Raw genomic sequence first — 13,029 nt, forward strand, 5'->3', positions numbered from 1 at the left:
TTTACTAGCACATGAAACAACAAGACTGAGCAGCAGGTGTTTCACTGCCAGAATTTGGAAGCAGTGAGCGTGAGATCTGGAGTGTTCGAAATGGTCGGGTGACAGGGTATGTCTGTGGTTTTGGTGCCAGTCGCAGACACTGCTAACACCCTTGTGGTTTGTAGCCTATCATAATAATTGAAGGGAGTGCTAAATTTCAGTTAGACGGAGCTTCCTATAAACAGTAACATATTTCCTCTCCACCCCAGTTCGTGGACCCCTGGTCTACACCGTCAGTTCTTTGAGAATGGCTGAGTGCTACAGGAGTGAGCAGCGTTGAAATGAAGGTGGTCAGGTGCTGGTCTGGGACACCCCCTTTGTTACAAGTGAGGGCATTCGAGGCAGAAGCCCCCAGAAGGGTCCCCAGGTTTACTTTCAAGCTGATGGCCTCATTCCCCCATTGCCCACTGACATCGCCTTAAAGAGGGCCGTTTTATTCCCTTATTTGCTCTAAGGAGTAATGTGAGAATCCTCCTGGGGTTGCCTGGTCCAGAGGCTCCCCAAAGGAAAGGAGGAGGCCTACCTCGGAAACCAGCAAGGGAGGACACCCACCAGGGGCAAGGGGACTTGGGTAAGGAGCGTTTCCCTCTGAAACACAGGGACTCCTGGGGCCCTGTGGGCCTTCACAGTGCCAGGGAACGGGCCAACGCACACCAGGAGGGAGACCCAGCTCCACCTGCTCTCTGGAGCCCCGGCAAGTCACCCACCTACCTTGATTTCCCCAGCTACAAATGCATAAAGACACCGTCTTTCAACTCTAACTCTGCCTGACCATGATTCTAAGAGTTGGGTCTGGAAGAGTGTGCAAACAAGAAACAAAACCCCAGATAATCCACGCCTTGGAGGATAAGTATGCCCCCTTTCACCTCGGGATCTTCACCTGTACTTCCAAAGGGCAGGAAGTTGAGACACATAGTTATAAATGACGCTCCCAATCTGCTGGCACAAGGAGCTACCCAGACCTGATCCCTAGGGTACGTGAGATGAGGCTCAAGATACTTTGGGGGAGCCGGCTGTGGGTGGGCTGGATTTGTAACCTGTCTGTGGTTGTAGGAAGGAGACAAGTGCGGTCCAGAACTAGAAAGAGAACTTGAGTCACCTGATCCAGAGCCCACAGAAGTTTGGCAAAGGGAGAAAACAAACTACCACTTTTCCCCAAAAGCATGGAGGGTCCCTGGAGGGCTGGCCACAGGGAGTGGTCAGGACTCAGAGGTGGGTAGCTCAGGGCTACCCATTGGTTGGTTGCTTCTCAACCAACCCTTTCATGCAAACCCCGCCAGGTGGCCCAGTTTTTCTCCACTCTTGGGGCAGCATTGCTGGGACATTCCTTGGGGTATGGGACAGGGGCCCCTGAAAGGCTTGCGGGCCTTCGCAGGCCAGGCAGGGAAAAGAGAGCTAACTATCCTAACCCCTTACCTTCCTGCTTTTCACCACCAGAGGGGAGAGCCCAACTGTCCCTGATTGCACCTTGGCGCTCTCCCCCCATTAAAGACAGACGATAGACAGATAACTGAGTCTGCTACGGGGCCCTAAGAGATTAGGAGAGAAGGAATAGAAGTGACTTACGAGCTTACCTACTTCACACACATACCCGAAACCTTGTCTGCACCCTTCTGAATAATTGCAGAGACAACCTTCCCAAAACCTAGGAACATCTTACCAGCCTCAGACCCCATCAGAAATGAGCCCACGCCAGGCGAAGCCCCCCTCTCCAGGCTTCCCCTTACCTGGCCTCCCATCAATGTCGTCACGTCCCCTATGGCAAGGGTCCCCTCCTGGTGGCTGTGACTAGGGGACAAACAAGACTGATGCGAGAAAGTAGGTAAGAACGGGCCATTCCTCCCCACCAATCCCAGGCCCATGGCCCCACCTCCATGCTAACTCCTGGGGTCACCCACACCAGGAATAAGAATGGGAACAACGGGTGGGGCAGCCACAAGCTCATGCCTACTCACCCGGGATCCGGGGCTGGGGCAGGCTCTGGGGCTGGGGCAGGCTCCGGCTCTGCATTGCTGGGGGGCGTGGGAGCCAGGGCTGAGAACAGGAGATTCCTCTCCACTCAAGCTATGTCTCGCTTTTTGGCGCCTCCCACCACCTGTTCCCCACCTGCTAGGAGACCTTCCCCACATCTACCCAGGCGCTTTCTCAGATCTTTTCTCCCCCTCCCTGGCGACTCTTCAGTAATGGTCTCCCTCTTTCCTCCCACTCTCTGCGGCCAGTTCTCTGTAGTTCCCCAGCCTGCCCAGCTTGGGACCCACTCCCCTGGCAGTCGCTGGTCTTGCTTTCCTTCCAAGCCCCTTCTCTCAGACCCTCTCCCTGGCCGTGCCCCTGCCCTGCCTTAGAACCCCTCTTTTTCTTCCTTCTCTCCAACCTTCCTAGTGCTTTCCCTTATGCGCTGCCCCAGCCCGGGCCTCCCTTGGTCCGCGTCCCTCTCACCTGGAGCCTGCACCTGTAGGGACTCCCCCGCCGGTTCACCAAAGGACAGCCAGACGCCAGTGAGTAGCAAGCAGAGCGTGGGCGCGGGGACGCGCCGGGCCGGGGTCCACATAGGGGCACAGGGGGACTGGGAAGTCTGAGCACGGGCCCGGGGTCCCGAGCGCCTCTCCCAGCGTTGGCTGGGTCACACTTCTACTACGAGGTGGGGCGGCCCCCTGTCTTGTTCTCTTTGCCCAAGGGTTCCCTTGGCCCCTCCTCCCAGGCGCCTGGCCCCTCCCCAAGCTAGAGTGACAAGACTGCCCAGCTTATTACCATAATTTAGGCGCCTGACAAAGGTCCAGCCTTCGCCCTTCCAGTACCGGGTGGATTTGGATTGCTCAACCCTAAGTCTACCCCCTTCCCCCCCGCCCCCCCCCCAACAAGAAAGGCGGCCTGTGCAGCCTCCAACATCCCTTACTCCTCAGAGATCCCGGAATCAGAAGCTAGTCCTGGAAGCCCCTTACACCAAAGACCCAAGATGCTGGTATGAGTCTCGTCCTCTGCTTTCCTTTCACACAGGTCATGGTACATACACCACTCAGTGGTCAGTGGTCAGTAGCAGAACCAAGGCTCAGGACTGCGATCCTAGCCTGTGCTCCCACCGGCTCCGCTGCAGCCTCCTGAGTACCCAATCCCCCCCACCCCAGTTTCGAGCAGCTCGTGAAATGTTGACTTAGTGACGGACATGCCCCATACTCCCATACTATCGCTCCCATCAAGGCCAGACTTTGACCACCCCCTCAAAAAAATCCCAAAACTTTAATTTTAATGTTGTGGACAGGTCACCCTCCCTGTCCAGGAGAAAATTGAAAATGGATACATGGGCGGGCCTGAGAGCCTTGGGCACTCCTATGTGTCATTCACTTGTCCAACAAAGTGTTGGGACACCAGCTAGATGGCAGGCCTCAGAGGTGATGGTGATGATGGTGTTGGCCCCAGTAGACCCCTGAACAGGGGTATAGATTAGGGATGTATTCACTGATTCATTCATTCATCCATTGAACTATGTTGTTGAGCATCTATTCCTTGCCACACATTGCTCTGGGGATTGGGTGGCAAAAAAACACACAGCTGTCCTCAAAGAGAGATTGAAGCTATGGACAGAGATGGGAAGGTGAAGAGGTGAGAGCTAAGGACAGAGCCTGGTTATGGAATAGGCAAGGGCGGGGTTGTCTAAGAGGAAACTTAGAAAAAATATTCACGGTAGAAAAGAACCAGGACTTGGAGCTATTTTCAAAACAAAAAGGGAAGCATTTTAAAAAGGAGCATTGGGGGGAGGCAGTTGAAGAAGCACTGGGGTGCTATACCAGTGGACAACACTCCCTCTTGTAAGGGCATTTGCCATTCTGCCTGGATTCTAAATATGGCTATATGACGTAGCAATGACATGCACAGAATCGGCAAAGTAAATTGGAGAGAAATATATTTTGTGTGTCTTTCCTGGACCTTTGAAAATCTCAGTTCTTTCCCTTTTATCTCTGATGTAACTAGTTAATACTACGGTGAGATTATGGATAATATTTTAAGATTCTTCTCCAGGAGAGATTCACATCTTAAACTAGGCAATAATGTAACCCAAATAAAATGTCTGATGACAAAACGTCAGCTCCTGGGGGGCAATGTAAAGGAGAGGGGTCTTTAGGTGTCCCCAATGCTACAGTTGTGAGTGGCTCCCTGGTGGGGGCTGCTGCCCACCTCCTGTTCCTTCCCCCAGCATGGTACAGACAGGTCAGGCTCCCACCTTCCGTAGAGTCCAGACACAAACTCCGTAATTCAAGGTCCCCTGTGAGGTCCCCTCACACCTGTTTTATTACCCCTTTCCTGGCTGCCTCCTTCCTCTCAGTCTGTACCAGGCTTGGTTCATCACTGTCTTTGCACCCAGCACTAGACCTGGAGTTATGCCAACTTTGGTTGAATTGAATCAAATGAACCAGACGGAGTCTCAGGCCTGGGTGAAGGTCAGCAGTAAGTCCAGCGGTCCTCGCTAGGCTTTTCCGTGCTTCAGGGAATGTGACTGTTTGTGTAGGTGTGTTTGGAGGGAGTGGGCTAGGGGAGGTGGGAGGGGAAGGTGCTTGAGGAGGGGCACTCCCACCCACCCATTCTGGCCTCTATGGGTCACAGTAATACCCGGCCCCCAGGAATTCACAAACTGAAGATTTCTTCCTAGTGGGAAAGCCCATGAAGGAGTCCATTACAGAATGCAAGCTGAGTGTGGCAAGGGGTGACAGACTGCCTCATGAGGGCAAATGGGCCTCTATTTGTGCATCCAGACAACACGGACTAGGTTACCCACACCCCTACCCACCTATGTGCAAGTCTCAGGACCTCTGCGGTCCTTACAAAAAGAGATGTCCCAAACCTCTTCCCTAGCCTCCAGAGATCCTCTCCTTCTCCCGCGTGTGTTTGGAGGGTCAGCAGGAGAAGACTGGATTAGCCAGCCACCCACCTTCACCATCACAAACACACACTGCAAGCCCTTTGCTCCAGGGGCGCATCAGTGAGAAGCGAGTAAGTGTCTCCGCCTCTCCTCGGCCCTCCCCGTGGCCCCTCCTCCACCCGGCCAGGCCCCGCCTCCACCTCTCGCTGGCCCCCGCCGGCCGCGGTAGCCCACAGCCAGGCGCCCTAAGGAGCGAGTAGTGCGTTGACACGTCTCGATCGAGATCTGGCCCAGCCATGGACAGGAAGGTAGCCCGAGAATTTCGGCACAAGGTCAGAGCTGCTTGGGGCTCCCTTTTCCAGTGGGACCTGAGGGCTCTGGGGAGGCTGGGACCCCCGCGGTTATTTGATTGCCGGTAGGAATCCCCAGTAAAATGAGAAAGGTGCACTGCGACCCCAGCTGTAGGAACTGCCAAAATGATCTGAAGGTAGCCTTTCTCCTCCTGCCCCCCAGGGGCTGGGACTTCGTCCGAGTTGGAATTTCTTTCAGCCTTGGCCTGAGCAGGACACTTCTCTGAGACGGCCCGTGTGGGAAGATCCCCAGCTCCTCCCAGTGGCCCCAGCTCACTTGGAGCAGGTGGAGAGGGTTGGGGCAGAGTCTGAGCGGCGGGGGGAACCTGCATGTCTCTTTCTGTCTTCTGACCTCAAAACACTTCAAGGAGTCCCCACTCCCTTCCCAGCTTAAGGGCATTTCCAAGGTTCCCCAGAAGAGAAGCAGCTGAGGAACTGGTGCTGGCCAGGGGGCAGTGGGAAGAACGGAGGAGGTCCAGAGACTCAGCAGACCCTTCTGGCTGAGCCACTTCCCTCCCCCCCCCTCCATGGGTCCCACTGAGGAGCTTCATTGGTGGTCAGGAACCCAGGCGCTGAAAGCTGCTGGATTTCACCCGTGGAATTTTCAGAACAATGTCCAGAGCTGTTCCAGAGCCACTGAGGCCCTGAGACCAGAGAGGACCATTCAGGAAACCCAGGGCACCTCCTTGCCAGGCCTTAGGATGCCTCAGAACCCATAGGTGAAGCCAGGGGTGCCTGGAGCTACCCACAGGCCCTGGCAACCGAGGGCAACCATGGGCCCTGTAGCCCTCCCAGAGCCTTCAGGGTCAGTGTCTTTAAACCATGCAACCCCCTTCCCAAGGCTGAGCAGGGCAGAGCTCCCTCCCCACAGAGAGGCCCAGGAGGGCCCAAGGAGCCAGGGCAGGGGCCACAGGGGGGAAGGGCTAGGAGCTAGGGTCAGTCGTCCATTGAATAAACATGTTTTGAGTATCTATTCTGTGCCAGACCCAGTCTGTGCCCTCAAACTGTTAGTCGTGTTCCGGGGGAGGTGGACCCTACGCTAGTAACTACCCCACCACTGGCTGCCGAGTGTCCTAATCAAGGTTTGCTGGGGGCACAGAGTGGGGGCACTCACACCCGCAGAAGTCTCCTGAAAACGAGCCATTGCACACCCAGGGGAGAGAGATAGCTGGGGGCTGGCGAATAGCTAAGGGGGCACGAAGCAGTGTTCACTGGCCTACCCTCTTGCAAAGGGATGTGAGAGGAGAAATTTCAGCAGCGGAGACACTGGGTGAGTGTAGATTTCAGACAACCCACTCTGAAGGAGCACAGCTCCAGTCCCTACCCCAGGGCTCAGGCTTGGATTTCACTTTCCTGCCTCTGGGCGGAAAGCAGGGTGGGGTCCTCTTTTGCCTTCCCCTAAGGTGGGGTAGAGTCTTTGCCTCTTTTGAGAGAATTACTTCTGGAGGCCCCATGTCTGCCTCAGCCGCTGGGTCAGCCCCTGTTCCTCTTCATGAGGCCCCACAGGCTCCAAAGGGCCTCAGGCCTCTGTGTTCCACTGCCCTGCTCTTCCTCATCACAAGTCATTACCTATTAATGCCTCTGTGTGTGCAGGCGGGGCAGGCGCCATACTGGGCCAGGCCTGGGCTGGACTTTGTGCCATGCAGCTTGGGAGGCAGCAGCCGCCTTCCCCTCCCAGGCTGGAGATCCTCTAGGAACTGGAGAGAAAGGAGGAAGCAGCTGAGGATAAAGTGGGAACACACAGACATAGCAGGTGCAATCTACTACTGGCTGTTGATTGCTTTCTGCATGTCCCCTCCTTAGTGTTTCAAAGGGACCCCTTGGGAATGATGTGTAATCTAAATCCACAGTGCATTAAAGGTGGTATGTTGTCATGGAAAGTGCTGTGTTTCCTTGAGCCAACTATTAACCTCTCTGTGCCTCAGCTTCTAAATGAAGATAACAGTAATATTCACTAAGTAAAGTTATTGTGCGGGCTGGATGGGAGCGTAAATCGAACCGGGCACTTTGCAAGTCCTCAGCAAATGTCCACAGCTGTTGTCTAACATCCGGGGTAACACAGAACTAGGGTCAAATCTCGACCCTGTCGACTAGACCTTGAACAAGCCACATAACCGCTCCAAGCGTCCGTTTCTTTGGTTGTGAGATGAGGTTCCTGGTGCTCACCTGAACGGACAGGACACGCCAAACGGGAACTGAAGCACTGGCTGCTCTGGGCACACAGTAACCATTTGGTCAACGGCCATGCTGTTCCCACCCGTGGCTTCTTCCGAACAACAGGAGTCTCTTCCTCCGGGCTTATGTAGGTTCCCCAAGGCCACCAGCAGCACTTAGGTAGGTGGCCTTCCTGGTCACAGCCCTGGGCCAGGCAGAAGGACAGAAAAGACGAAGGCTTCCCCCTCCCTCCCCCGAACAAGCTTCTGAAGAGAAGGCTGCCCCTCTGCTCACTCACCTTCGTGGTGCAGGAGCTGGGTTACTCATTTGCTCAAAAAGAATGTCTTGCCTGTGGGTATCTGTAGTGTACTCTGCCCCAGGCCAAGCATCTGGAGGTGCAGTGGGATACATAAAAAGGCGAGAAAGGGCCCCTGCCTTCTAGGGATCTCCTACTCATTCATTCATTTGTGCAAGCAATATGTATTGCCTGAGCTCGTAACATAGGCCAGACAGCAATGAAATCAATGAATAACAAAACAGAGTCTGTGCCCTCCTAGAGAGCACACTCTAATAGGGAAGACAGACACTTAACAAGTAAACCAACATAAGTGTGGTGTAATGCCAAGTAGTGATGGATGCTATGAAAAGTATAAGCTGGGGTGAGGGGATAGAGAGTAACGCAGTGGCACTCTCTACATAGGGTCGTGAGGAGGGCCTCTCTGAAGAGGTGATGTTTAAGCAGAGACCTGGAAGAAGTGAGGGAAAGAGCCTTGGGGATACATGTGGAAGAGCATTCTAGGAAGGGGAACAGCGAGTGCAAAGGCCCTGAGGCAACAGATGCTCGTCCTCTTTTGGAAGGACAGGTACAATGGTGTTTCTGAGAGGAATTTTGACAGAAATTCAGAGAGTGGTGGGAGAGAAATCAGAGGGCTGGATGAGGTAGGCCATGGCCAGGACTTGGGGATTTTTTTTGATGAGGTGCCAGCAGGGGAGTGACATGACTGATTTACACTCGAAAGGAATTGCTTTGACTGCTGGCGGAGAGCAGAGTGAGAAGGCCAGGAGGGGAATCCAGTCGGAGGCTCCTACAGTAAGTAGCTCAGGCCAGAGGCAGGGGCTCGGACTCGGGAGAGGAGTGGTCTGACCCAGGATACAGTTAAAGCTAGACCTGATGGGCTTTGCGGAGTGGCTGGCTGTGGGTGTGGAGAGAGAGGCATCAGGGTAAGTTTGCATTTTTGGAGAAGAATCAAGTTGGTGGGGACAGAGTGGAAGGTGGTGGAAACTAAGAGTTCCATTCTGGATGTTCTAAGTGAGATACCTGTTAGACCTTCAGATAGGTGAGCGAGAAGGCCAGTAGCTGCAGGAATGTGGAGACGGGGTGGAGGGTGGGGCCTGTGCTGGACCTGTGCTGGACCTAGGCCTGTGCTGGACCTAGGTCTCAGTGAGTCCTCGGGGTATGAATGGTAGTTCAAGCCCTGAGACTGATGAGATCCCTTAGGGCAGGGGTGTCAAACTCATTTTCACCAGGAGCCACATAAGTTTGGCAGCTGCCTTCAGAGGGCTGAATGTAATTTCAACTCCTTAACAGTTAAGGAGTAGTTCCATTTGTGTAGTCCTAAAATTATCTCAGCCCTTTGAAGGCAACCGTGAGGCTGTTATGGCCCCCGGTAACAACGAGTTTGACACCCCTGCCTTAGGGGCACAGGACAGATGGAGAGAAGACCTAGGACAGAGCTTGGGACCCCCCCCCCAACTGTTAGAGGAGAAGAAACAGCAAATAAGACAGGAGAACCAAGAACAGGGAGCGTGGTCAGCTGTGCCAAGTGCTGGGTCAGATGCTACCAACTAGTTGGCAAGAAACTAGTCTTTTGAAAAGATGAAGGATAATAAAACAAGAAACAAGTGAACCCGGTACTATCTGGGATGCAAGCCCAGAAGGCCTGGGGAAAATGTGCCTGGACCCATTCACCCCACCGACATTTAGGGAGGGCCCACTCTCTGCCAGCTGCTGGGAATACAGAATTTGTATTGTTTATTCTTCCTTAGTTTGTTTTACAAATACTTAAAACTATTTGTGAGGCACTGTTCTAAACATTTACAACTAATGACTCGTGAATAATTTAAAAATTATTACTCGTATGAAATAGGTACTTTTATCCCCATTTTACAGATGTGACCCAGATGGGGAAGGAGCTTGTGGGCCCCACTCTCCCCATTCCCACCAGGCCTGTGCCCCGCCACACATACATTACTAGGGAGACAGGCGGGTGAGAGTACAACTCGGCTTGGCGAGTCCCGTGACAGGGGTGGGGACAAAGTGCCATCCTGTGTGCACGTAATGACAAGGACAGGCTTTGTGGCAGAGCCTGAGGAAAGGCTTGGTTAAGGAGAGCTGATGTTTGAGCTAAGAAGCCTTAAAGGCAGAGGAAGAAGAGGTCACAGAGAGGAAAGGCTGCTGGACTACCATCAATAACAGCTAACGTTTCAGACCAGCCAGGGTCAGGTGGAAGCAGCTGGCTCACCCAAACAGGAAACCCAAGAGAGTTTTGTGGAGGGACTACAGAGAGGGAAGGGCAGGAACACGTGAACCAACAAGGCTTGCTAACAAAGCCCGGGAGGAGCAGCAGCTGGCAGCCAGGTGATCCTGAAGACGAGGCAGGGAGGGTTCCCAGAATGGGGGACAGCCATGGCCCAGACAGGAGCTGCAGCCTCAAGTTGGGGGAACCTGCCTTCAAGGGGATCCAGCACGGTGGCAGCCCAGAATCAGAACTCATTCCCTTTCTCCACCCACTGCCGAACGCAGCCGGAAGCCAAGGGCAGGGAGCTCAGGCAACGCTTCCTGGGACTCGGCAGGGTGGCAAAGGCTGGAGAGTGGGTCTGGAGATTGAGTACACGTTTACGAGCCCTGGGCACTGTCTGGCCTAAGTACTTTACACACATTCACTCATCTAATCCCCACCACGGCCCAAGGTCAAGTGGAACAATATGCATTATTTAATTTGTTCTTGCTCTCTTTCTCCCCCTTTGGCTGGGTGCACAAGTAGAATTGAATTTGCATGAGCTAAAGGGTGTATGCTTCCCCCGTGTGGCTGTCCTGAAGGGCCAGACCGTACAAAGGAATGCTGGGAGGTGAGGCTGCTGAGGGCCAAGAATTTGCCTCTCGTGCCCCAGACAAGGGGCCCAATCCCCCTTTTCTCCCTGCCATAAAGACCTATAGCACAGAATTAGCTGAGCATCAGCAGGAGAATGCTCATGTTAGTTGGAGGGGACCAGACACAAGGTCAGACACAAGGTCATTGGGGATGGGGGACTGATGTGATAAAGAGACCCCTTCAACAGTAATTTGTAGATGGTGGGCTTCTTTAAGATTTCTGCACCCATGATTGAGAGGGAATCTAAGAAAAAGAAAGGCTTCCTAAACCTAGTTGGAGGGAGAAGACAGGGTGTCTTACATATAGGTGCCCAGCATATAAAAAATTCTATTTGGTAAGTGAATACCATGTGGTGTTTTGAAAAAGTGCGGAGGTTTTGGAGCCAGCAGGCATGGGGTGAAGTCTGAGCTCTGCCACTTCCCCGAGCCTCTACTCATCTGTGAAATGGGGATGCTATTGTCCAGTCACCGCAGAGGGTTGTTGGGAGGTCAAAGAAAATACACGTGAACTTCCTCCGACGTGGTGGGCAGTAGGTAAACAGAATCTGTCCTGAGTGAGGGAGCCAGTCAAGCAGAGCCTCAGGCTGGGAGGCTGGTGAGCAGGCTCAAGACTGCGCAAGGCCAGGAGAGACTCTGGGGCCAGTACTCACCTTACACGAAGGCAGCGTTCACAGGGGAGGAGGGGAGACAGTCCCTCTTGCATGAGTCTGGGACTTACTCTTTTGTGACAAGCTGAAACTCAGCTAAGAGGAGGAAGATCCAGGAGGCTGTGGCGGGTGCGTGCTGAGGAGCGATGGGGGGGACGGGCCACCCAGGACAGGACAGGAGGTTAGAAGGGAGGCTCCAGACTAGAGCAGCTGGAGTTCATTTGTCCCTCAGCAGACACGGCTGAGCACTGGGTGCAGTGTACAGTGCTCTGAGTGCACAGCCCTGAGCAAGGGCAGTTTACCTGCACCTGGGTGCAAGGTGTGGGGAGAAGCCACAGAGCGTCCTAGAGCAGGCTCTCCGAAGCCGATGGAGGGCCTGCTGCCTGGGGGGATCCTCCTGGCAACGTTACTAGAACTGAGACTCCAGGAGGTGTGTGTGTAGGGGGTACCATATAAGATTTTAAAACTTATTTTATAAGCAAAATTTACATTATGGCAGTGACATCGCGTTATGGTCAGGCCTCCAGAGAAAGGTCCATCTCGCTCACTTGTCTGAGGTGTGAGCGTATGCGTGTGGCATTCCACACAAACCAGATGTGTTTTCCCAGCTGTCGTGATATGTAGAGGATTTCCTGAATGGACACGTTTAAATTATTGAGGTACATGGAGCATTACGAATCAGGGCGAGGAGGCCCCAGGGTGCTGAGGGGAGGGTCTCTTCCTCCGCAGCCAGAGTCCCACTTAGGAAAGGTGGAGATGACCCTGGAGAAGCAGGTGAGGGCAAAGCTCAAGACCAGGCTTTGAGTGCCCTGACTGGTGAGAGTGAGGGGACGTCAGGCTAAAGAGCTGAACTTGGCAGCTGCCTCAGGAGACTGGCAGGATGTGATTTCGGGGGGAGGAGAGGGTGCCCTGAATGGTCAAGGGTGGTCAGCACTGGAGGGCTGCCTGCAGGACCCGGACCCCGGGACCCCAGGAACAGGCTCTTTCCCGAAAAGACCAGGTGATCAGTGCTCGGCTGGGAAGGCAGAAAAATGGAATCGTAGACTGTAATGTTGGAAATTGCTTTCGTCCCCTACCCCTACTCCCACTTTCCACCCAGTGCGTAAATGCCGCCTACCAAGACAGCGGGACGCATTTCTGCAAGGAGGGGTGGGAGAGAGCACCAGCCGGAAGGCCTTGGCCAGCAGAATTCTCTCTCCTATCCTTTTTCTCATGTGTCCCCTCTAGCTAGAGTTGGGCTGGAAGCCCTTCGGTCAGAGTGTCCTCACTGCAGCCAGAGCAGATGGGATTTTGATGCTTCCCTTGGAGAGCAGAGCGTCCATGGCTCAGTCTTTCAGAGGTTTCCCGCTCATGATGAGCCAAGCCAAAAGGGTTTTCTTCCCAGTGCAGAGGAGAGAGATGGGGATTTGAGATAAGGAAGAACTTCTTGAGAGCAAAGGGCTTGAAATTTTGGCCTAAAGAGGCCCTGGAGTTTTTCTACAGCAGGAAGTGCTACATCAGGAACAGTGGAGCCGCAGAGCCCAAGGTTCAAACCTTAGCTCTGCCTCATTAACTGTGGGGGACCTTGGGTGAGTTGATTCAACCTCTCTGATCTTCGGTTTCCTCATCTGCAAAATGATGTGAGGATATCGGCCTCAAGCAGCTGGTGAGATAAATGAGTGGAAACAGGCCACGAAAAGCTCCTGGTGCCATCACATGGGGACTCTGCAAACATTATGTCCCTTCTGTTCCCACACTTCCCTTCCTCCCATTCCCCCAAGAGGCAGGAGGATGGACAAACCTATTCTGTATTTATTTATTGACCCCTTGCCATGTGTTAGGCACAAGGCATTTACA

At 53.7% G+C, this 13,029-nt stretch overlaps 2 protein-coding genes across 5 annotated transcripts in view; one reads left to right on the top strand and one right to left on the bottom strand.

Annotated features, from left to right (window-relative positions):
• OTOG (otogelin) overlaps window positions 1–2,633 on the bottom strand; it is a 71,661-nt gene extending 69,028 nt beyond the window's left edge. The window contains exons 1-3 of the mRNA XM_037049963.1: window positions 2,515–2,633; window positions 2,027–2,073; window positions 1,767–1,844 (exon numbers count right to left, since the gene is read on the bottom strand). Coding sequence (XP_036905858.1) covers window positions 1,767–1,844; window positions 2,027–2,073; window positions 2,515–2,587 — 198 coding nt within the window. The 5' untranslated portion in view covers window positions 2,588–2,633. The remainder of the gene's footprint in view (window positions 1–1,766; window positions 1,845–2,026; window positions 2,074–2,514) is intronic.
• Window positions 2,634–5,086: 2,453 nt separating this feature from the next.
• The window catches only part of USH1C (USH1 protein network component harmonin), a 46,217-nt gene continuing 38,274 nt past the window's right edge, over window positions 5,087–13,029 (top strand). For all 4 annotated transcript variants that reach the window (XM_037049967.1, XM_037049965.1, XM_037049966.1 and 1 more), the window contains exon 1: window positions 5,087–5,223. In XM_037049967.1, the coding sequence (XP_036905862.1) occupies window positions 5,188–5,223 (36 nt within the window). In that variant the 5' untranslated portion in view covers window positions 5,087–5,187. The remainder of the gene's footprint in view (window positions 5,224–13,029) is intronic.

Source organism: Sturnira hondurensis, unplaced genomic scaffold (genome assembly GCF_014824575.4).
Source record: "Sturnira hondurensis isolate 20B ecotype Veracruz unplaced genomic scaffold, ASM1482457v3 Scaffold0006505, whole genome shotgun sequence".
Lineage (NCBI taxonomy): Eukaryota > Metazoa > Chordata > Mammalia > Chiroptera > Phyllostomidae > Sturnira > Sturnira hondurensis.